We start from the raw sequence: 23,286 nt of genomic DNA, 5'->3' as shown, positions 1-23,286 counted from the left end.
ACTGAAGAGGTCTAACTACTGACCAAAGAGCCAAGAACAGGTTTTTAGAGGGAAGAAAGTCAATTTAGGAGAGGCTTTGGGATCCTTTAGAGGTTGGGCCTGTGCTATGAGCACAGCAGGCCTGGAGGTAACTGCCAAGGTTTGCAGCCCTTGTGCAGCCATTATATTATATAAAACAATTGGATTTGAGATACAGTCATTCAATAAAGCTCTTGAGTCACCTACATTTACAAAAATGCACCAGATAAGTTTGAACAAATTAACTGAACCAAAAAAGCCCTTATCAGAGATGATTATTAGCAGGCCAAGTAAACATCAACCCCCAGATACTTCCTTGATGACTTTAGACAGACATACAAATTCAGGTTAAAATATTTACTAGTGTTTTAAAGAATGTATTGGTAGAATGTTTTGTTTGAATGGGTTTTGGTATTTCCCTTTATGCTGCCTTTCAATTAGCATCTTCTTCACTTTACTTTTCCCACCCCTTCTATTTCTTTTCTATTTACCTTCTCTGTTTCTATACTAGCTGCCTAAAAAAATCTAATCTAAAACACAAACCCTGCCTACCTCATCCAAGGAAACCATAACCAGTTGATCAAACAACATCTCTTCCACTCAAGCCAATAAAATCACTGCAGACATCTACACTGACAGTCTCTTCTGCTCAAAACCCCCCCACCAAACACAACCTCAAACCAACCCACAAGCAAAATCAACTGAAAAAGCAACAAAAAGGTTAAAGGAGCTGTTCAACACTTTTCTCAAACACGGTGATGTAAACACACTGTTTCTTTTCACTTGTAAATGTACCATGAAGAGAAAGGCTGTGGGGCTTCCTAAGAGCTTTCCTCAGTCATTCCATTCCAGAAGAGAGGGATGGTGGGTGCCTCAGCAAAACTGAGCTCCACATTAACCACTCTGGGACACAGCTCAAGATCTTCAGTGCACTGATCAACAATCAATAATGGTTTCCAAAGCTTACTCAGGCAGGGTAGGAATAACAATGCAGCAGAAAAAGGGCAGCACATAATTGAATTAAATTTCTAGAGGATAAAAATCTTCTATACCTATTGCCCAAAAGCTGCAGCCTCTCACTGGGTGATTGGCAACCACACACACAGGTCCAGGAGCCACCCACAGATCCCTGGTAAAGCCTGGGCAAAACCAAGAAATATTCCTGCACTCTGAGGTGTCTACAAAATTCTCCACTGTCACCCTGGTTGCCAATGACTAAAAAAGACAGTATGTTACTGGAACCTTGCCTTGAGGTGACGTACAAAACAGATCAATCATTTATTCAAGAGCTCTTCTCCCATTCCTGAGTTCATTTCTGCCTGCACTAAATAGGAAGGCACCACAGGACTGATACAGGGAAAGCTACACTTCTTGTTTAAATTGCAGACTGAAATACTACTCATAGTCTTCAATATGATATTTATCTGTCTTCTCTTAAAAAAAAAAATCAGTGTTTCAGCGTTTCCAAGTTCACAAACCACTCAATTAACAATTACTTTAGTTCCAAATCAAAGATCATTCTTCCATTGTTTTAGGACCATAAATCCCAGGGAAAATATCTGACCATGAACTGGCAATGTGAACTCGATATTAAAGATCTTGCTGGACAATACTGATATACACATATTTCAAGTCCAGTGGGTTTCAACACTGTGTATTTTTTCATTTATAATCCTATCACAAATCCACACAGCGACTTCAGTGGTTAACAGCATTTTTCCTGATTAACTTCAGTGCAGACAGAAACAAACCCCACCCTAAATACCAAAACACAAATTGGTTCCCTTTACAAAGACTTACTGTCAGATACAGTTTAAGATAATGGTCACTTGAGAGAGAAAGGAACTTTTAGTAATCCCGTGGAGAGATAAAATATTTTCCATTTTCATATTTGGTTATATCCACAAATACCAATGACTTTATTTTGTTTTGCCTTTCTTTTCCATTCATTTAGTGTGTCTTTCTCTCCAGTCTGTCTCACACAAAATCTTTACCATCTGTTTCCAAGCGTATCTTCATTATAGGTATTATTACTTTTATGATTATTAGGTTTTAAAGCTCTTTATTCAAATCAGGGCTTACTCCATACTGCTTTACTTCCCAAGCAAGGAGCCAGGCCTTCCAGTTGATCTGCAGAGCCCAGGCCCAAGGAAATCAATGGCACCATTGTAATTTCCAAGCTGCACAGGATCTGCCCCTGCTTGTTTGAACAGCAGCTTTTCTACGTCCACAAGCACGTAGGCATAAAAGTCTGCTCAAAGTTCAAAAGCAGTTTTAAATTTTGTGCCCTTCTTTGCAAACACTTCTAAAGTTATTTAGGCAGTAGAAAAAACCATTTATCCAGTTAGGCTCCAAAAAAGGTTAATACAGTTCATTGCAGTAGGTGCTTAATGGGCATTTTCAGGCTGCTCCTTATCCTGCTCACAGGATCGTGAGGATCCAATTAATTAATGTCAGAAAAACACTTTGAAGATAAGATGCACGTTCTGTGATGATTTTCTCAAAGAACTAAGGAGCTTTTGTTTCAACAGCCAAATTCTGGATGGAGGCATGAAACACAAACCCACCCAGTGGTGGGTTTGGGCAGAAATGGAGTGAAGGTGAAGGAGAGCAGCTTTGCACAGCAAGAACTTTTAGTCACTTCCCACTTTCTCTCTGGAAACACTTACCATGGTGAATGAATTTTAAGCTCTAAAAAGTTACACTGCTATTTATGATTAACTTCAGGAGGCCGTGTCTTGAAATAGTCCTGGAACATCTTAGTGATCTACTGAAGTCTGGGAGCCTCTCAAAGACTGAGAAACCTGGCAGCTCTGCTGATGCTCACACCAAACCATGCAGGGCAGGAAAGGTCTGGCCCATCCCTCAGAAGATCAGTTATAGGATCTTTCTCACATGCATTTGGACTCTGAGAAAGCTGGATCATCATGACAGACATGAGGAGCTCAACAAACATTAAACTCCATTCCACCATCATTTCTGCTGGGGATGCAAATACGCAGCACCTTTGGTACCACCTCACTTGTGACACCCAATACTTTGCACAGGATTAATGTAATTTATCTGATGCACAACATGCCACGACAGAATCTGTATTTCAGACTTCAGAACCTCAGACCAGTTAAACACATTACTATTAACATTGAACATCTGCTTAAAAACCTCCCCTACAGAGTGTGTTTTTAGGGTTTGAAGTTGCCAGAGTCAGCGTTTATGCAGACCCAGAGAATTGCACTAGTCCATTATTCTGCACAATTAGTGAGAGCAGAAGTTGCAACCTTGCAAGTGATGGTACTGAACTGCCTTAGAAGGAGAGAACAAGAGATAAATCTACAAGTTAGACATTAAAAGCTGTTTTCCAGTTTTCAAGGGAAGAAAGACATAGGATGGTTGCTTTATACTGGAGGAGGGAAGAAAAAGGACAAGTAGGTGGTGATGCATAACTGACACCAGTTCTTGTTAAAACCGAAATCCAACAGGAATTTGACTCTAAATATGCAATATCATACCAAATTTAAGACCTAAGTATGCCAGAATGACAGAGCAACAGATGACTCACATACGAGCAGATGCCATCGTCAGTACTTAGAGTTCAATTAACTCATTCTACCTCTAAGACAGGATGAAAATTCAAACATAGTCAATAAAAATGGCACAATTCAACCAAGTGAAAAGAAAACAGCACTAGTCCATTACTAACGACACCAAATTTGCCAGGAAAATCTGCATCCTCAGATGCAGACACAAAATGCACTACGGAAACACTACAGAAAATTTTATACCATCACTGTGTAATGAAGTTTATCTGCTCTGTCACAATATTCCTTTGTTCTAACAAGCAGCACTCTCAGGTTTAGATTTTTACACCTTACAATCTGACAGGTAACTTATTAATGTTTTAATACTAAGCAGAGTTGAGGGTCTCTCAGCTTAAAACAAATGATGAAGCTAAAAAACTGAAAAAAGCCTTCATCAATTCACCTCCAGAAAAGTGCCAAATTTCTATTGCTTCACTGGCATTAGGGATGGTATTGAAATAAAACACAAATGCTTACATCCCATTCCACATTCCCTGTCTCTGCCTCCTCGATCTTTAGAGAAATTCCAAGGTAGGAAAAAAATTATTCCATTTGATTTCACCTTTACTTCAAAAATGTGTGCAGTGGGGATGTTAAAGACATGGCACACAAACCCAACAGTGAATAGGGAATTTTAAGACCCCTTTTTTGGTCTGTTCCTCAGTTTAATGTTCAGCTTTAGCAAACAAAATCTAAGTCAGTATCAAACTCTCCTGTTTCTCGATAAATACAGAATACTGTTCATCTGCCAAGGTGCACACAGAGAGTCATTGCTGGTTTCTGAAGTGTTTGAGTCTCTTCAGTAACAGACAGGTTTTACTTCCACAATAACCTTGTGTTTTACTTGCTGGGGTGCTCATTGCACAGTCTGCTAACTGAAGACAAATAAAGGAAAGAACAAAGATGCAAACTGCACCCTCCCAAAGTGCCCATCAAAACACTCCTGGCTGTGTGATCCCGGGCCACACTTCTCCCTGGATTCTGGGGACACACCTCTCCTGGCTCGGGCCACACTTCTCCCTGGATTCTGGGGACACACCTCTCCTGGCTCGGGCCACACTTCTCCTTGGATTCTGGGGACACACCTCTCCTGGCTCGGGAACGCCCCAGGCAGTTTGCTGTACAGCACCACTGCAAAGGGCCACTGTCAGGACAAGCAAATTCGAGGTTAACCTGAACACATCAATAGAATTTCTCCTGGTAATCTCTTTGAATTAAACTGTCTGTAAGGTTTGTGGTGATGTACTAAATTACAGACACGCGACACTTCTTCGGGAACCAACAGAACAGAATAAAACTCTTGAGATTTTCCTTTGTAGTTCTCCAAAATCTGTCCCTGCACAACTGCTCAGAACTGAGCTCACACTGACAGGCACGGGGAAGGAATCCTCTGTTTCATTCACGAACCTTTGCTTGGATGTAACTCCCAAATTTTGCAGCTTCAGTGCAAAACTCCTCTCCCTCTAACAGAGCTCACTGCTGGCACAGCAACAAACCAGGTCTGCTGCTCATCAGGACTGTATGAACAGCTTCAAAACAATCCCCAAGGAACTCTCCTGAACCAGAGACTCGGAAGCTTTAGGAATTAACTACGATGTGCTATTTAGCAAGGTGAGGGTTGTAGAAAAAATTGATTTTTCACTCTATCAATAGATACAGTCTGAAGAAACGACAAGTTCTTAAGACTACATGTTTCAGCTGACACATTGGAGACCTTTTTCTCAAAAGGCTGCTTTGATAAATTTAAAACAGAAAATTATGATGTTGGGAAGTTACAATCTCTTGATAAAAATTTAAGACTGCATCATGCTTCTCAGCCTCTTATTGTCAGAAGACAGCTGAAGAAAGGTATTGTCTGTTTATAATGCAAATTTAAGCTCAAACCAATTTCCATGACTTGGTATTAATTGCTGTTAATTAGGCTTGGGAAAGGAAAGAAAAAGTATTTGGTAAGAACAATTAAAAAATCAGAGGAACTATCATTCTGAATATAGAACAACCTCTTCTAGCTCTGCCAGACACTTGAGGAAAAACCAATCCTTCCAGTCCTCTGCAATATGAGCCCAGAAGAGAATGACAAAATGTTATGACAGAAATTCAACAGTAAACTTATAATTCCACTTATTGAAGGAATCTTTATTTTGCAGTATGACTGAACATCTCATTATACACTAAGATATTGTTGCCTTAGTTCCTCACAAGTAATTGTAATGATGAGATCTCTTTTCACCAATCAAAACATATCTCTTTCCCAAGTTCTCCAAAGCTCTGGCATCACTTATTTAAATGTTCTCATGCTTGGTTCCAGGCCTTCTGCCCAATGACCAGCCCTGCTCTTGCTCCTTCCTGAGGTTCACCTCCCATCATTTCAGTGAAGCTCCTCCAAAGAATCCTTACTTTAAGTTCCCTTCAGCTGTTCCTTGCTCCGTACCAGCAACACACAGTTTTCGAGTGTGGAGGCATCTGCTGTGGGCTCGTGCCACACAACCTCTCACACCCACTGCCTGCTGACTCAGGGCAGGGAATTCTGCCCTTCTGCTCCCCCTCTGCTGCTGGAGGTGGCTGTGGGTGAAGGAGAGGGACTGAAGTATCAACCTTAATGCAGAGAAGCTGCAGCTGGACAGTCACGGCCTTAAAAGCCTTTATTAGCACATTGTGGTTACCAGTGGCCAACAGATTCTGTTCTGCTGTCTCGGGGTCCCTAAGCCATACCTAGATCAGCAGTGCAAGCTGGCAACCTTTGCTGGGTAGCTCATTAAAAATAAGTCCATATTCAGAGAGCAGACATTCACCTGATCTAGATCTTTAAAGCACACTACCAAAGTTTTCAGAATTACAGCAGTTTGATATTACAAAAATGGAGTCATGACCGTGGGGTAAGTACTACTGCTGTGGGTACAAATATGAAAGCAAGACTGGGTCTGGAAGGCTTTTAAGCACCCAAATTCTTCTGACACAAAGTGTTTGAAGTAATATTCAATAGAAAACAAAGACACTGGGCAAGTTAAGAAATAAAGGATAAAGTTTAATCTCCCTTGACTAACTTAATCACACAGTCTATAAATCAAGTTTTAAATCCCCATATATATTCTGTATTAAAAAAGACTTGGATTTCTTTTGGAATTTAATGCTGCAATATAAAAATATTCTCTGCAGATGAAATCTCTTTATTTGATCCAACCATGAAGCCACTAATCATGTAGAACTTCTACTGGGTGATTATTTTACTAAAAGAGATTTTAAAAAGGGTAAAACCCAAAAATGTTGAAACTGAGCAGTTCAAAGGGAAATAAGAGAAGAAACAGCAAAAAAAAAGTTTCTTTTACGGAATCAAAGATGTAAGAACACATTCTATCTCACTAGATCAAGAGATGCTTAAGGAACAAAGAAAGGTTTTTCGCTATCCAAAAGAGAATTTTGCTCAGAATAAAATAAGATTAGGGAATCAAAGAATGCTGTACAGAAATATCTGTGACGATTGAAACCAGGTTCTCAACCATTTTTTCTTAAGTTTGGTTGTGTAGCATTTGAACAACTATTTAAATTAGTAACAACCTCTCCTCTTGGCAAGAAAGGAAAGAAATGTGTCTTCATGTGATTTGGGAATTTGCCTATGAATTCGTTTATGAATTTGGATTGACACTGGTCACTCCTTATGTACAGCTAAGCCAGAGAACAAAATTATTTTTAAATTAAAATTTATAAGAAGAAGAGAAAAGTGTTTTATCACACCAATGACTACACCTTGATATCAACTTAAAAAAATAGTGTTTACCCCATGTAAAAAGACAACTGAGCAACAGATTGCATATGAGGGACTTCAATTAACTCACAAAGCTAATTACTTCCAAAGAGTAAACAGCATTTCCAAAACAGTCCCTTGTTGGTCATCTTGGAGACAAAGGAAGAATGGAGAGGAGCTGAAAGTCAGCTGCATTCCTGAGAGGAGAATCCATGTTTCCAAATATTGGTCACTGCCATGAACTCTCTGCACCAGAAGGTGCTCAATTAACACCCACTGTTCAGGGGGCTTAGATACTTTAAGAAGCCTTGAACAAACCATGTGTTGATATTCCAAACACCACGTGCTGTTCAAATGAGTATTTTCATGGAAACTACTTGATGGTTTGGTCATCAACTAGAAGACAGAAATAATCCAAAGCTTCAAGATCTAAAAAGTTCACATTAATTGGGTTCAGATTAATAAAAACTGTTCAAACAGCCCATCTCTTTCATGTTTTAATGCATTTCTTTGAAATTTTTGCATTCAAGTTCCTTAGTTCTGTCTATAGCTGGAAACAGAAGTATAATCAAAACAATGTGAGAAAGGCTGAAATTAAAGATTTTGGGGTCTGACAAGAAGCAGGAAATACTAAAAATCTTGCAGAGTCAGTTCTCCAGAGGCTTCCAGGCCAAGGGGGTTTGCAAAGTTATATAAGCAACCAGATTGCTGGGTGCTTTACAAGGCAAACTGAACAACCAGCCTTCCTGAGTTCCCTCTCACTATTTTGCATATTTCTCTTTATCCCTTTCCCTTCCTTTCAAAGCAATCTTTCCATATTTCAAGAGAAGTTAAAAAAACATTCTTTTAATACAGAACTTATGAAACAAGCACCTCAGTGGGACTCATTGCTGCTGGCTGTTGTTCAGATGATGTATTTGCAGGGCAGGTCATCAAAGCAACAGCAGGCTTCAGCTGGTGCTCTGCCCTGGGGATTGCTGTTTTCATAAGAACATTGCTTACAAACAAAGGGTAAAAAAACCACAACACCACCTCTGCCAAAGGATGGCAGAACTAGGAAACACAGGAAATGAAAACAGGATTTCTATGAGTTTCCAAACTGGTCATGACCGCTGTCACCAACGAGCAGGTATGAGCCAAAAAGCACAGCCAGCACAGGGAGATGGAAAGAAACATTCCTATTCTCCCTCAAGATGCAGAGGATAAAGGCCAGGAAGCTGTTTACCTGGAAAAACAGCAACACAGAGAATTCTCCTTCACGTTCAGGTCAGATGGAAAGCCATGAAGCTCCCCAGGCTTCTTGCTCAGCATCCCAACCCAGAGCTCCCTCCAGACGTCCCACCAGCAGCAAACAAGGAGAAACTCATTTAGAAGCTCAACAGAGAAAATACTGATAGCAAGTACCACCAGAAAACTGGTCTGTAAGACAGAGGGGGACAGCTGTGACACACAAGCTGGCCCAGCCATCCAGGCTCAACCACTTTGCTGAGGAAGAGGAAAGAGCACTTCCCCTCACCCAGATCAGTAGCAAGGTCTGTCTTTTAGTAAAAGGTTTTTTAAAGATCTGCCATTTAATATTTAAAAAAGAATAAACTAGTTTTTGAGAAAGCATTTCCTTTGTATGTTTTCAAAACGTGCCTTGAGCCCTACAGACCACTGTACAGAGTGGTAGATACAAGCTGCTTAATGAAGCCAGAAGGGAAAAGGTTACTTTGGAATTTAGTATAATAAGATAACCCTGCCAGGAACTTCAAATTGGAATTATTTCAGCAACACCAGTACTGAAAAAATATATGGTCAGCAAAGAATAATGTCCTGGATATATTGTGTTTCAACTCCAGGTCATTACACGAGGTAAGATGCTTGTGCAACTTGGATTCAGTGGAGTTGAATTCATTAACACAAGGGTTGAATTTCATCCAAAGTCTTAACAGCTTCAAGGGGTTTAGGAGGGTGATCACCCCCAGCCAAATAATACATGTTGGTTACAGTAAGATGAACATTTATTTAGTGAAAGAAACTGTCCCTGAAGAAAAACCATTTGAAACTATTTTATGGACAATAATTCAAATGATATGTAAGTGTAAGTGTGTGTGCAGGAAGAACCAGGCATCTTAATAACAAACTACAGGTAAGAAATGTTAGAAAGGCAGCTATTGCACATTTCTATCTGGTTTAATATACTGTCTCCTATTAGTTTTGCATTTCTTTTGCATTAGAAGCAAATTTGTGTTAGTCTTCATTCTCCTAAGGTACCATAAGGCAACTTATGCATTTTCCTCAAACACAGGCTGGACTCCAAAGATCAAACACTGCCATAACCTGCAAGGATTTCAAGCAGCACTGGATCTGACTGTAAGTGAAATCCCCCTTACAGGTCCAGGAGTGTCCACAGTGGAATTCAGGATGCCTCCCATCCTATACCTTATGTGAAGATGTCACACTGTGATTCTTCAGTTCTGGATTTTTCTGTTCTTCTTCTTTTAAATTTGATGATGAGCTCATATTGTTTTCAAAAAGGCAAATGCTTCGACAGGTGAAAGATCCTACCCTCTCCCTGGCTTTGTGTTCATCACCTCAGATCCCACCTTCCACACCCCTCAGTGAGCTCACCTATGTGACAAACATCCAGGTGGCTACAAACACCAACAGTGAGCTCAAGTGCCCTGTAACCCAGCATTACCCTTTGGGAAGGAATGGTTTAATAAACAGAATATTATCAACAATGCAGAAGGAAGGACAGAGACTTAAATGTAACACAGTGGATGCTTTATCCTAGCTGTCACTTTTTTAATGGGGAAAACCATGCTCATTGTGACAGGCACATGATCAGAAAGGGCAAGATCCAAACACAGACTGATGCAAAACTTCTTGACAGAACATGCTGCTAAGATTTCTGTCATCTCCAGGCCTAAACAGAGACTCCTCATGTCCCTTCACCATCGCCTTGAACCCTTCAAACAGGACGTGCTAGTCAGACTGGCTGTGGTAAAGGGAATTATCATGACCCAAAATCAGAGCAGGTTGTAGGTCACACACACACACTGAAGCTGTAGTTTGCAGAGGAAGACCATGACATGATCAAAAATCAGCAGGTAAACAAGTTTTGCCAAACTAACCATAACAGTGCACTTTTTGGTTTAAGGAAACGCAACCTATTGAACATCTCAGGCCACCAAACGGGTCTGAACATAAATCCTGAGGGAATCTGTCAGCAATCAGTGTAACTTTCACTCACATGCACTGAACTGGGAGTTGCTAAAAAATGCATGTTTGTCTGATCAGACCCTGACCTTCTGTGCATAAAACAACAGTCATGGAAAAGCACTTTCCTGGATAGGTCGGGATCAGACACTTCAGCAGTGAGGCTGTTTTTAAATCCCTGGGGAGAAACACGATGCTCTTAGTAGACCTGTGTTAGTTTTGAATTAAAGCATGGCCACACAGAGAGCAATTTATTAAAATTACTGTTAATTCAGATAATCAACGTATCTAGAACTGAGCAACCAATGCTAACTGAACTGAATTAAGTGGAAAAAAATTAGAATCTCCTCTGCTCATCAGGTCTCTTCTAAAACTGACATTGAATTGAAAGTTTTGAGGTGCCCAAAAATTTTTAAAGCTTCTATTAATGGCCAGTCTTGTAGAATCAGAAAATATTTGACCAAAAGTAGAATCTGAAGCACTGAAGGACAAGACTGAGAGTGGAGACAAAAAGATAAGGCAGAAGCAAATAACCAGTAGTTCTCAATTTATATTACCAGTATCATGTTTTTATAGGAATACCTGATCTTGCAAACATTAAAAAAAACCCCCAAAACAAAAAAACCCAAACCCCAACTTGTTCCTCTTCCTGTGTAATATTTCCTGAGTCTTCAGTTCAGCATTCAGGAAACAAGGACACAGCAGTTCCATTGGGATACCTAATCATAAAAAGCATTTCTTAGGAATATTATTCAAAATGTTCTGCTTAAGTTTAGACAGAGATTCTAACTAATAATTTGCTCTGCAATTTCCTTATGGTTTGAACTTGCTGTGCTGAATTTCAGTTGATTTAAGAAGTGTTTCCTTAAATCTTTTCTCCACAGTTTGGAGCACGTTGTTGGCTGTACAAAGAAATGTCTTTGTTGTTTAACTCCAGCAGAGAACAGGCAAGAGGACCAAGGACAAAAGGTAAAAAAAATAGTTATTCTTATCCAGATATTGTAATTACATGTTTTCTAAGTGCTGCCTTCAGTAAGCTGTGGATGCAGGAGAAACACTCCAACTCCAGAGCATGGATAGGGATGCACTCAATGAAGAATACACACCAGAAGAAATGCCATGTTTAAGTCATTGAAAATTCAAACATGTATCCTCTCCTCCATATTACTATATAGTATTTGTTGCAACTTTTTTGCACAGAAACTTGTAAACTTGTATAAAAATAAAATTAAAATAAAATCAGTAACAGCAATTAAGAAATAAGTCTATTTTGAAGTGTATTAATTGATCTACTTAGCCCCATATGAAGGAAATGAGTTAATTGCTTATATTATAAAACTTTTCATATGATCACCTGTGATACATCAGTGCCTCTAACAATGTTTATCCAAATTCTCTGCCTGTGTTCTAAACTAACTCCTTTATCTCCTGTAAATTTGAATCTCTAAATTGATTTCAAAATGTTATTTTAACCTCCAGAGCTGCTAACAATATTTCCTCATGAAATGTACTGCCTGAATGTTATCTGCTGCATGGAATATGGAGTGAAATTGGGTTTTGAGCATCTTTTCACAGCCTCATTAGTATCAGCTCCTGTTCTTTCCAAATGACAAATTTCTTACAGCCATACTCGTGTTCAGGGACACCAATTTTCACAAAAGTGCTATTAACAACTCTTGGAGTTTTGTTTAAAGATATTAATGTGCAACTCTTATTTTAATCATAAATACTGTACACTGGCATGTGCCAAGAGAAGATGCTACAATAGGAGAGTATGATTTTACAGAAAGTGGGGGAAATGGATTAGACCCACAGATATCTCTATTTCATTTAGTGGCTGAAATTGCTTAATTCCACTAAAACCAAAACTGAAATACAGAACATATTCCCTGAAGGAACTGAGATGTGCTTTACAATGAGCAATGAAATAAATTTCACTGTGGAACAACCATCTTTGTAGCAAGCAGTGTTCAGGTGAGAAACAAAACGTTAAGGGACTTGCTAAAGCTCTGCTGGCTCTCCCCTCCCTTTCCTGGGACACTCACACCCCCCAACTGCCAGCACTGGTGGCACTGTGTGTCCAGGACCGTTGGATGAACTGGATCCCAAGGCCACAGGACAACTGCCCCAGAAACAAACTGTTCCTTGAGTTACAGGACATCACCACATTCCTTTAATGAGAGCAAGTTCATTATACAGTGTATTTCAAAATGAGCACATTTTCAACCACTGGATCTCTCAATCTTGTATTAAGCTAAATTTTAACTACTGGTACCAAGGTTGCCTTGCTGCTGAGGCTGCGGATGCGGAGAACCACTGGCTTCTTTAAATTAGGTTCTCAAGACACAAAAAAGGCAAAAAAACCCACCTTCCAAATAATCACTTCAGATTCATGTTATTTGGCCTTAAATTTTGCCATTATCTCAAATCCCAATCCTGAAGATGATGAAGTATTTCTACTCCAAACCACATGTTTTGCAGCACAAGTGCTGTAACATCCTGGTCCCACTGAAGGTATTATGGTCCCACTTAATTCAGTGGCAAGCTTCCCACGTCCATGTATGAGAACTGGCCAGCTGATGATTACCAGTGGGACAAAAATTATGTCTTTGTCTCTTTTCTGTACAAGACCAGCATGTGACAGAAGTGCTTTGCCAATGGAAAAGTCTGTCCAAGGTCAGCTGTTCTGTTACCAACGGGTCTAACACGTCAGCCTGTAAGAAAATGTTGCTGAAAACTGCTTTGAGAAGCAAATCCCTCTGACAACAGCTCAGGACTGCACAGCCTCTAACCTTCTTTACACTTTAGAGAGTCTAAACCTAAATTGTAATAAAATACTAGAGTAAATATACAGCCTGATGAATACATTATTAACAGGAATGAATAGCTATTATACAGCACTCCAAAGGGGACTGCTTTCTTTCTGAACAAACACACACTAGAAAACAAACATGAGATGTTTCCTGGGGAATTTCAGATACACCCAATGGCTCTGTTAGTTAGTTAATTTTGGCTCACTAAGAAACACTAGTTAATGCTGCAGCTCATTCTCAAACTGACTGCTAAAATATTTTCCTCTATCAGATCAACACTCTTCCTACAGTGAAGAGTTGCAAGAAAGGGAAAGCCTAAAAGGAACTGGAGCACTTGGGCAGGGAGGGAAGGAAATATGTTTGTGTTATCTGAAATTCATTTATCAAAAACTGGGATTTTGTGAAAAGTTAATTACAAAGCTACATGAAAAACCAGCTAAACAACCATTGAAGTTGCCTGTCTCCTTTAATCTGCATATTCTGAGTACCCAGATAATGACACGTTCCAGAAATACTTTAAAGCTTTATATACCACTGTCATGTTTTCTCTTTTGACAGAAGTTTATCATTTACAAGTAGCAAGAACCTAAAAATTGTATACTGGAATCACTCCAACTTGTGTGCAAAAACCAAAAATGCAGTACTTAAAATGAGCAAACCTCAAGCAGCTCCATCATATTCAGCAGAATCATCAGGACTGTGCTTTTTATGAGGGTCACAAGCTCTGCAACAATGAGCAATAGGTTACTACAGAAAAGTTCACAAAAGCAGTGTGGAGAAGCTTTCAAATATTTGAATGACTTTTAGCTGAGTTTGATACTTATATTCCTGCCTGCTTTTTCCAGCACCTCCTGATTTTACAGAAATACCTCCTCATGAAAACAAACTTTCCTGATTGCTCACTTGGTTGGTGCTTTTGATAAAACAGTAAAAAGATGTGGAGCTTTGTAAAAATTGGAACACATGGAACCAAGACAATCTCCTAAACACAGACACACAGGATAACTCCAATTCCCAGAAACATCTGCTGTCGTCTTCTAAAAAAAAAAAAAATAAATCTTAGTGACCTTGAGCCAACTTATGATTTTGCATTGAAGAAACCATAAAATATACAAAGTGAAAGGAAAACCAAAAGCAACTACCTTACACTCCTTGAAACAAGTGGAATGTTGCTTACAAGCAGCTCTGCTGGCTACAGCTGGATCATGACAGAACAGGGTCCCGAGAATTCAGTTTTGCAAAGTATTTAACTACATCCTTAAAGGAATGGCTGCTGGGTTGTTTTTCCTGTTGTTGCTACACCTTAGGGATAAGGGTTTCTTTAATTATTACTTTTAAAGTTCAAGACTTTTGTTTATTACCATAAACATAAAGAAAACAGTAAATACCAGATCTTGAGTTCTCAATCTACCCCTGTTATGTGCATTATGTCTATATTCTGAATGCTGCTTTATCAGTGGGAAATTTGTGACCACCAACATGCCAAAACCCAACCTCACAGTTACCATTTCACTTGTCCAGTAAATTGCTTGATAAACCTGCCTGTGGTTTCAGTTCTCTGATCTGCTGGAACGTGTTCATTCCTGTCCTGGTGCAACTCACCTGCCTCAATAAAGCAAGTTTATTGTGTAACAATGTAAGCAGAACAGCTGGAGTCCTTCTAGCTGGAATTACATCCTCGAGAATTCCTAACAGGCGAGCGAGCTGGCAAATTGAACAGACTAAATCCATACCAGCAGCTTTAAAATAAAACATATGAAATGGATAAAAAACAAAAAGAAAAAAAGAAGGAAAGAAAAGAGATGATAGCATAAACTAAGGGGTCAGGGGATAAGCAGTTAAGGAGTAGCATGGGAACCAGGCCAACAGCCTGGTTATTTTTAATCAAAAAATGTTACTTTCTTTCTGTGCTGCCCATTCCAAAAATGTTGAAGTGGCTCAGGCCATTTTAACATAGTTAAGGGAATTTCTCTGCCAGCTGTTTTTAGATGCTGGCACATAAATCTGACAGAAAAATTACATTCAGCTCCATGATTTTATACATTAGTAACATGACTGCTTTCACTGTACTGCCAAGTAAGCTCCGTTCTCACCCATTTTCTACCAAGAGTACAAGTATCTAGGGAAGTTCTTTAGAGAGAATTATTGATTTAGTTCATCATCAATCAAGTTGGTGTTGATGGATGTTATACAAACTGCTGGCATGAACAAATGAATGCTAGTGCATTTAGGTACATAATGTATCAAAAACTCACTTGGATGAAACCAATTAGAACTGATAAGACCACCCTACAAAAGGTCCAGACATTTGGTTTTCTTGGACTGTGGGTAGTTTACATTATTTCTTCAATTTTTGAAGGGTCACTTTCCTTGTACAATTGTGGAGCTCACATTACAGTTCAGACTGTTCCCCACAATAAACTCCCATCCACAGGCAATGTTCCTGTAAAACTCAGTACAGCTCCAGCAGGAATTAAGGGGAACAAAGTAGAAAAGAGAAGAGAAGCAATTCCATAACAAGAATTTTCCTTTCTTGTACCTGAGCAGCAGCTGAGATGCTCACCAGCCACAAGTGAGATAAAGCAGCTGTCCAACAGGAATACTGGGGTTTGGAACTTCCAGTACAGTTTTAGCAAAGACTACACCAATTTTACTATCTGCTCAAGCAATTGGTAAGACAAATCTAAGGATGGACTAACAGGGGAAGAGAAAGTAAAGGCTGAGGAGCAGGTTTTATAAATCTGAACTGACTCTTCTCTCTCCAGTCCACTCAGCAGAATTGCCTCCAAAACATGCACAAATATAGACAAACCAAGGGCTTTGTAACTTGGGAACAGGACAGGTGACAACAGGGAAAGCCACAGTTCATAAATGCACACAAGACTGACATAGATCTGCATAAATTGCACATAATCTAAGTTGTAACCCATTACACACATCTAGAAATATACCTCAAGGTGTTATGTTAATATGAATATTCAAGGATGATCTATGGTTTTGAATTAAGAACCTGCTTCAGAATAAGCAAGTGTACAAATAACCTTGGATTCTGCAAATGCCACCTCAGTACCAAATTATCTCAATGCAATTTTTACATTCTTTCACTTTAAAAGAACTGAAATTTTAGGCAATTAGAAGATGCTCTTTCCTCCTCAAGCAGTCCCAATTCAATGTACATGAACAACCAATGCTTGGCTGGATTCCTGACTGCTCAGAGAAGGAAAATGATGCAGGAAGGGAAAACACCAGAGCAGAACCAACTAATAGGAAATACCAAAGCCAGGTCAGATGGACAGGGAATACATGGGAACAGGTCTATGGTGTTTGTTGTGCAAGAAAAACTGAGAATTACAGACAGTTCTGGTCAAAATACCCGTTTGATGACTTTTTTCCCTTCTCCCTCCTCTTCTTGACATGTATTGCACACTGCTCAGAAGGCCTTTCCTGGCATAACCTCCACCCAGTTGCACTAGAGCACAAAGAAGGCTTCATTCACTGAGATGCAACTTACCCAAATAGTTGTTGCTCTTTGACATCTCAGTAATGTTGATTTTAGTAGCTCCTTCAGGAATTTCCACTATCTTGTGGTAGCCAAGATTTGTTAGCGTGTGTTTGAAAACTCCAGACACCACCTTGCAAGCAGTGTTGTCCCCTCCACATATTCCACACTTGTCAATCACCTTGTCAGAACCCAGATAGTCGTCACAGCCAATGCTCTGCAAAATAAAGTAAGATTTCTTTTTCCAAGATCTTACAACTGCAGACTATGGACATAATAACCAAGGACAGCATGACTTTCAGAGAACAATCAGTTGTGAAACCATTTTGAGAATCAGCATTTCAGCAACGTCTTCCTTTGTTCATCCAAATGGGAAAAGGCCAGAAAAGCTAAAGGGTTCATAGGCTCGGGGTTTCCAAGTTAGCTGACAGGTTTTTACATCCTGCTACCAAAAATACAAGAACACACTAGAACAGTAATGCATTGTTCACCACTGATTGCATCCTCCTTGGCTGAAAGGGAAGAACCTCTTAACAACACAGCTCCCACAGCTGCTAGCCAGAGAAGAGGTGGAGAGCTGTGATTATGGCAGGATTCGAAACGGGCTTTTTACAAAAGCAGAACTACTTCACATATAAAGTGTTGTCCTAATCTCCTCTAAAATTGAGCACTCAGCCTATTCTCACCAAAAGAGGTTTCTCAGAAATCTTTATGCTGCACCTTGACAGTTAGAGAAGGGATCCTCCAGTTCACTGAGTAGAAAATCTTCAACCCACTCAGTAGCACCCACTTGGATGGGATAATTCAAAATAAATCATTTCCTACAATCATAGAATGGTTTGAGTTGGAAGGGACCTTGAAGATCATCTCATGCCAACCCCCCTGCCATGGGCAGGGACATCTTCCACTATCCCAGGTTGCTCCAAGCCCTGTCCAACCTGGTCTTGAACAGTTCTAGGGATGGGGCAGCCACAGCTTCTCTGGGCATTTAAAATAATGTAAATTAAAGTGCAGAAAAAAGGTTACAGATTTGACACAAACAAGAAAAAAATCTTTCCAAGTTACTGCACTTTAAAAGTCTCTACAGTATATGCACTACCTCCTGTTTTACAGAAACATTTCTGTTCATTGATCTTGCTGGTTTGTATTTACAGACTTAAGGAAGTTTTATGATGAACACCTATCATCTACTTCTATGATTAACTTGCACATCCCAAAAAAGAACTTCTCATTCTCATTCAAATAAGAATGAAATATTACATGAGCCAGTAGGACAGAAACCTATCACCTATTTTATGAAATGTAATTTGGAGGTTGAAACTAGATGATCTTTAAGGTTCCTTCCAACCCCAACCATTCTATCATTCTACAAATGTAGCAGTTCAAAGTAAATTAAATAAATTCATGTCTACCCCAAAGCAAAGCTTTTTTTAAGCACAAAGAAATCATTCATGATCACACTAAAGCTGAAAGTCAGGAAAGATGTCATAATAAGTTAAAAATACAGCAACAATGCAACAGATAAAAGGAAAAATCTAAGATTGTTAACAGATAAATCAAGGAAATACCAGATCCACTTATGCTAAAGTTGAAATGTGATAAAAGCATGTAAACAACAATTCTTCCATCATTTTTGATCTTACCTACCAAGTGCTGGAGCCTTATCTTTTTAACCCCTGTTCTACATTGTTCATGGTTCTTCTGTTAACAGAATCATATTTGACATTCCACCATCCTCATTTTAATAAACAGTTTCCTGTATTCTACCCGAATTTCTAAGCTTTTCTTGCCATGTCAGGTATCTTCTCCATATAAAGTCAGATGTTTTTACTTCCCAGGACTCTCAAACAGAATGGGAAGATGTTCTCTTAAGAATTCAACCAGTACCGAAGTGGACACAAGTGAACTCGCACACTGGAGATGTGCTGTTGTCCCAGGAGCTCAGGTGTGGTAACCATTTGTGCACTCCACAAAACACCTTCCCTGCAGCTGAGATGGCAATTTGGAGACTTCTTCACTGACCAGGAATGCAACTGTGTTTTCACAAAAACAACACTGTTATTTTTTGTAACAGTTTAAAAACCAACTTATCTATGAAATGAATCAGCTTCTGCTTTGTGACAACATAAGAAAGCACTTCAGCAGCAAGCCAAGGAAGAGATTTGATGTCCTGGAATTTTGATACTGGCTGTGGCCTAATTATAGCCTGGAGATAAGTAGGAATTTGTGATGTGCACAAGCAGTTGGAATGGTTGACAGCTAAACAGCACACAGACAAACCAACTGGATTTACTCCTAGAACACAGGCTTGAACTGGAGTTGGCCAGAGAGGAAGCTCCAGATCCTCAAGAGACAGTTTCAAAATAAGCAGCAGATACTTAATCTACTTTGATGACAATATCTTTAAGTTATTAAAGAGCAGAAAATTAGCTGCATACAACTAGAAACACTGTATTCCTCAGTACAAAATTTGGTTTTATTTCTGAAAACTGCAGAAATGCCTGAGTTGGGGTTTGCTGTTACACATCGTGGGGCTCGGGTATTGGAGACAAGACAGTTCCCCAAACCCTCTGAAACATGGCACAGCTGATGTGCCCAGCACCATGAGATGTCCCAGCACCAGCAGGATGCAGCTGCCAGAAACACAGGGACCCAGGATGGCCAACAGAGAAAACCCTACAAACCACAACCCCTCCAAAATGACATGGGCTCCCCTTCAGGAAATGGCATGAACCATTTTACCAAGGCACTTCCACACAAGGACAAGGGATTACAACAAAAAGAGCCTGTCAGAACACCAGACATCTGGGATTTCACTCCTGTGTATCCCACCACTGTCTTACTCAGGAGAAAGGTCTGAGCGTGACCAACAAAGGAATTCCAGCAAGAACTGCAAAAATCATGAAGGAGTAGAGCTCCACAACAAGACTAGTAGAGTTTGGGTTTATTCCCAGCCATGAAACCCAAAGGTATTTTGTTCTTCAACTTCAGCATATCAATTAACAATACTGGAAAATAAATAAAATCCCCTGATCCTCAAAGAAAACATAAATAACTTCTGTCACAGATTTTGAAATTACATTTTATTATTCTACTTCACCACTTGTATCCTATGAGATACAAGAATAATGATGTCCACAAGGTGGCACTTACAATCCTCGTGAAATCAAAATGCAGAAGGTCTTTGCAAAAAAAAAAAAAAAGGCAAAAAGCTAATTTCTTACACCTCTACACAAAGTTTGTATTGCACTTCTTTTCAAATGAGCCTTTATCACATGAGTAACAACTGCTGTCATTTTGTTATTGGTAACAGGATCTTAAAATATCTCAGTCAATCCAAAGATTTCTTTTGGTTTGGGATGTATTTTAATCTGAAATACAAATGTTGTACAAAACTGAAATGAAGGAGAACCTCTCAAACTGTTATTTCTTGCATCATATGTTCTCCTTGTCTGGTCACCAGGTGGACTTCATTTATCAATCATAAACAAATGTTTTAATCCAAATTCTGGTGTCTGTCCTCCAAAGGAATCCTCATTGACTTCAAAGTTGACATCAATGGGAAATCTGCCAAGTCACAAGGGTCAGGCTCTTTATGGACTTGACAGGGCAGAATTATGTCAATCCCATGGTCTTCACAATGCAAAATTTACTAGCAAGTTTAAATGACTTTTGGACTTAAATGTGTCAAACAGAAGTATATATATATATTTTTTTTTTCCATTCACTTGAACTTCTGCGTAAAATTAATCACTCCCACTGAATCTGTGGGAATGAGAAAGATCAGGTTTAGGAGCACCTGAGGAACTTTTAGGTACACAAATCTTTGGGACCAGACAGGATGCAACCAAGGGTGCCAACAGAGCTGGATGATTTCCCAGTGAGGTCATGGTGGTTGGTGGGAGTGCCCAAAAAGCAGCTGCCACATCCATCTGCATTAAGGGCAAGGAGGAGGAGCTGAGACTCAGTTGCAGGTTGGTCACCCTAACAGCCCTCAGGAGACTGCAGAGCTGATCCTCCTGGAAGTCATTTCTAAACACATAAAGGACAAAAAAAAAAAAAAAAAAAAAGAGAACAACCCTCCTGGACATACCAAGGTCCAGTCGTGCCTGAACAAGCTGCTGTCTGCTGTGGTTCAGTGAGTTCAGCAGGTAAGTGGAGGAGGGATGTTCTGTGCCTTGGGTTCAGTGAGACCTTCAACATCATCTGTCACAGTGGTCTTAAAGCCACACTGCAGAAATCCAGACTGGGAAAGGTGACAGCAAGGTGAGTGGGAAACCACTGGATTGCCAGATTTAATGGTTAGTGATTCTGCTCCAAAATCCAACTGACAGGCACTTCCCAGTGGCCTCTCTCTGGGAGGGATACTGGAGGCAATACTGGAGGCAATACTGTTAAACATTCCTTGTGTGACCTGGATGTTCAGACAGGAGTGTGCTGGCAGCAAATGCACAGGTGGCACCAAACTGCAGGGAGATGCTGGAAGCAGGACTGGATTGCTGCTCAGAGGTGTCTTGACAGCCTGGCAGAAGGGGCAGGCAGGAACCACGGGAAGTTGGAATGGGAAGTTCTGTGCCTTGGACAGAATAACTCCATGCACCAGGACAGGCTGGGAAGTAGCTCTGCAGTAAAGGACCTCAGGGATCTTGTGCACAACAAGTTGGGTGTGAACAAGCAACGTGCCCTTGCAGCAGAGACAGCAACTGCACAATGGACTGTTCCAGCAGAGGGGTGGTTGGAAGGTCAAGGAAGGGGATTATGTCCTCTGTTTCACAAGAAAAACCTCAAATGGAATACTGTGTCCAATTTTGGACTCCCTGTACCAGGCATTGACTTTCAGAATGTTTTTGGAGAGAAAGTATTAAAAGCTTCTAAATGTGTCAAAGATAAACCTTACTCCCCTTTTTTATCCTGTTTTCCTTAACCAAGTCCCTCTTCCAACTTTGCCTTCTCCAAAACAAGAAAAGTGAAAATACCAGGAAATGATATCAAGAAATGTGAAACCACAAAAAAATTAACTGATTATCAAAATCAAACAACACCAGTTACCAATTTTTTCCACTTTACATCTTTTAAGATGATCTGCATTGCTTCCTTCTCTTATTTTCTGTTCAAAGTTGCACCACTAACTAGCAATGGTTCTTTCTAATCTCTTATTAATTCCAGTTCCATCTCTATTAGTTTTCTGAGCCAGTCACTGGAGAACAGGCAGTAAACTTGATACTGTCTACAAGTAGACATCTACATTTATACTTCATATACATTATAATTTACTTTATACATTTATAATTCAAGAATTAAGGTTTCATTTATGCACTAGGGTCTGTCTGACACGGAGTCAATTTTCTCCCTAGCAGCTCTCATAGTTCCGTCTTTAAACTAAAACAAACATACAGGAAAGATCCTTTCACTGTTCTTTTAATACCAGATTTCTTTTTCTAAAAAAGAAAGCCTTGAGCATCCCTTTCAGAGCCAAATTCGTATCACAGACATCTCACTGAAATGAAAAAAAGTTAAAACAACAAACTCAAAAATTTAAAAAAGGCCAAGGATGTTAGTCAAGAACAGCCCATTGTTCATTTTCTCCAGATGAACTTTTATGTTTAAGAACTCTTAGTTATTTAACAACAAAGCAACACTATAAAAAAAGTGGTTTTTTCCCAGGGTAATGACAATGTAAGCAAATAATTGAGAAATAAAACTATAAAGGATGTCCCTTTATACTATCAGTACCACTCAGAACTCCAACTTTCAGGAGCTTATAGTAACATAAACTCAGCCACCTTATCCCACTTCAGGGTACACCCACAGAAGATCAATCCCCCTCAGTCTGTTCTGTGTCCAACAGCTCAAATTCACAGCAGGGGGTGAATGTGACCCTACAATCCACAAACAGACAGAAATTCAAATAAGTAAACTGGAAAAACAAATGAGCACCAGCAAGGTTAGTTAATGCAAACACAGAGATATATTAGACACAAGAGTTTTAATCCCTGTTTGAGCAGCTTGAGCTTTCTACATTTCTCACTTTGATTAGAAACATTTGATGCACAATGTTGAGGAGAGAGTATTAAAAAAAAACCAACACTGATAATGATAATCTTTTTCTCAGATCAATCACTTTAACTTAAGGAAAAATGGAGGGTAAATATTAGTAAAATGAGATCCTAATGGTGTGTAAATCACTGGGAAAACCAGAACTGGTGAAGTACTTGGCTACAAAACCAAAGGTGCAGCTCTGTCTGGGGGGTTCTGTGGCAATCACATGAAGATGGGACACTCCAGAAGGTATTAGTTTATCCACAAAGTCATTTATGATATTGGAGGGACTAGAAGGACTAACTAAGTCCTTAAACACTTGGTTTAACTTGGTGTTTACAGTCTAGGCTCCCCCTTGAGAACTCATACAAGGAAGCCTGGATAAAGAAGGCA

The 23,286-nt window shown here is 39.6% G+C and overlaps 1 protein-coding gene across 1 annotated transcript in view; it reads right to left on the bottom strand.

The window, feature by feature from the left end:
• The window catches only part of THSD4 (thrombospondin type 1 domain containing 4), a 97,939-nt gene that overhangs the window by 38,788 nt on the left and 35,865 nt on the right, over positions 1–23,286 (bottom strand). Inside the window, exon 2 of the mRNA XM_017827545.1 lies at positions 16,867–17,071. Within this exon, the coding sequence (XP_017683034.1) occupies positions 16,867–17,071 (205 nt within the window). The remainder of the gene's footprint in view (positions 1–16,866; positions 17,072–23,286) is intronic.

Source organism: Lepidothrix coronata, unplaced genomic scaffold (genome assembly GCF_001604755.1).
Source record: "Lepidothrix coronata isolate B3197 unplaced genomic scaffold, Lepidothrix_coronata-1.0 Scaffold140, whole genome shotgun sequence".
NCBI lineage: Eukaryota > Metazoa > Chordata > Aves > Passeriformes > Pipridae > Lepidothrix > Lepidothrix coronata.
The sequence above is the reverse complement of the archived record's forward strand: the minus strand, read 5'-3'. Positions and strand labels throughout refer to the sequence as shown.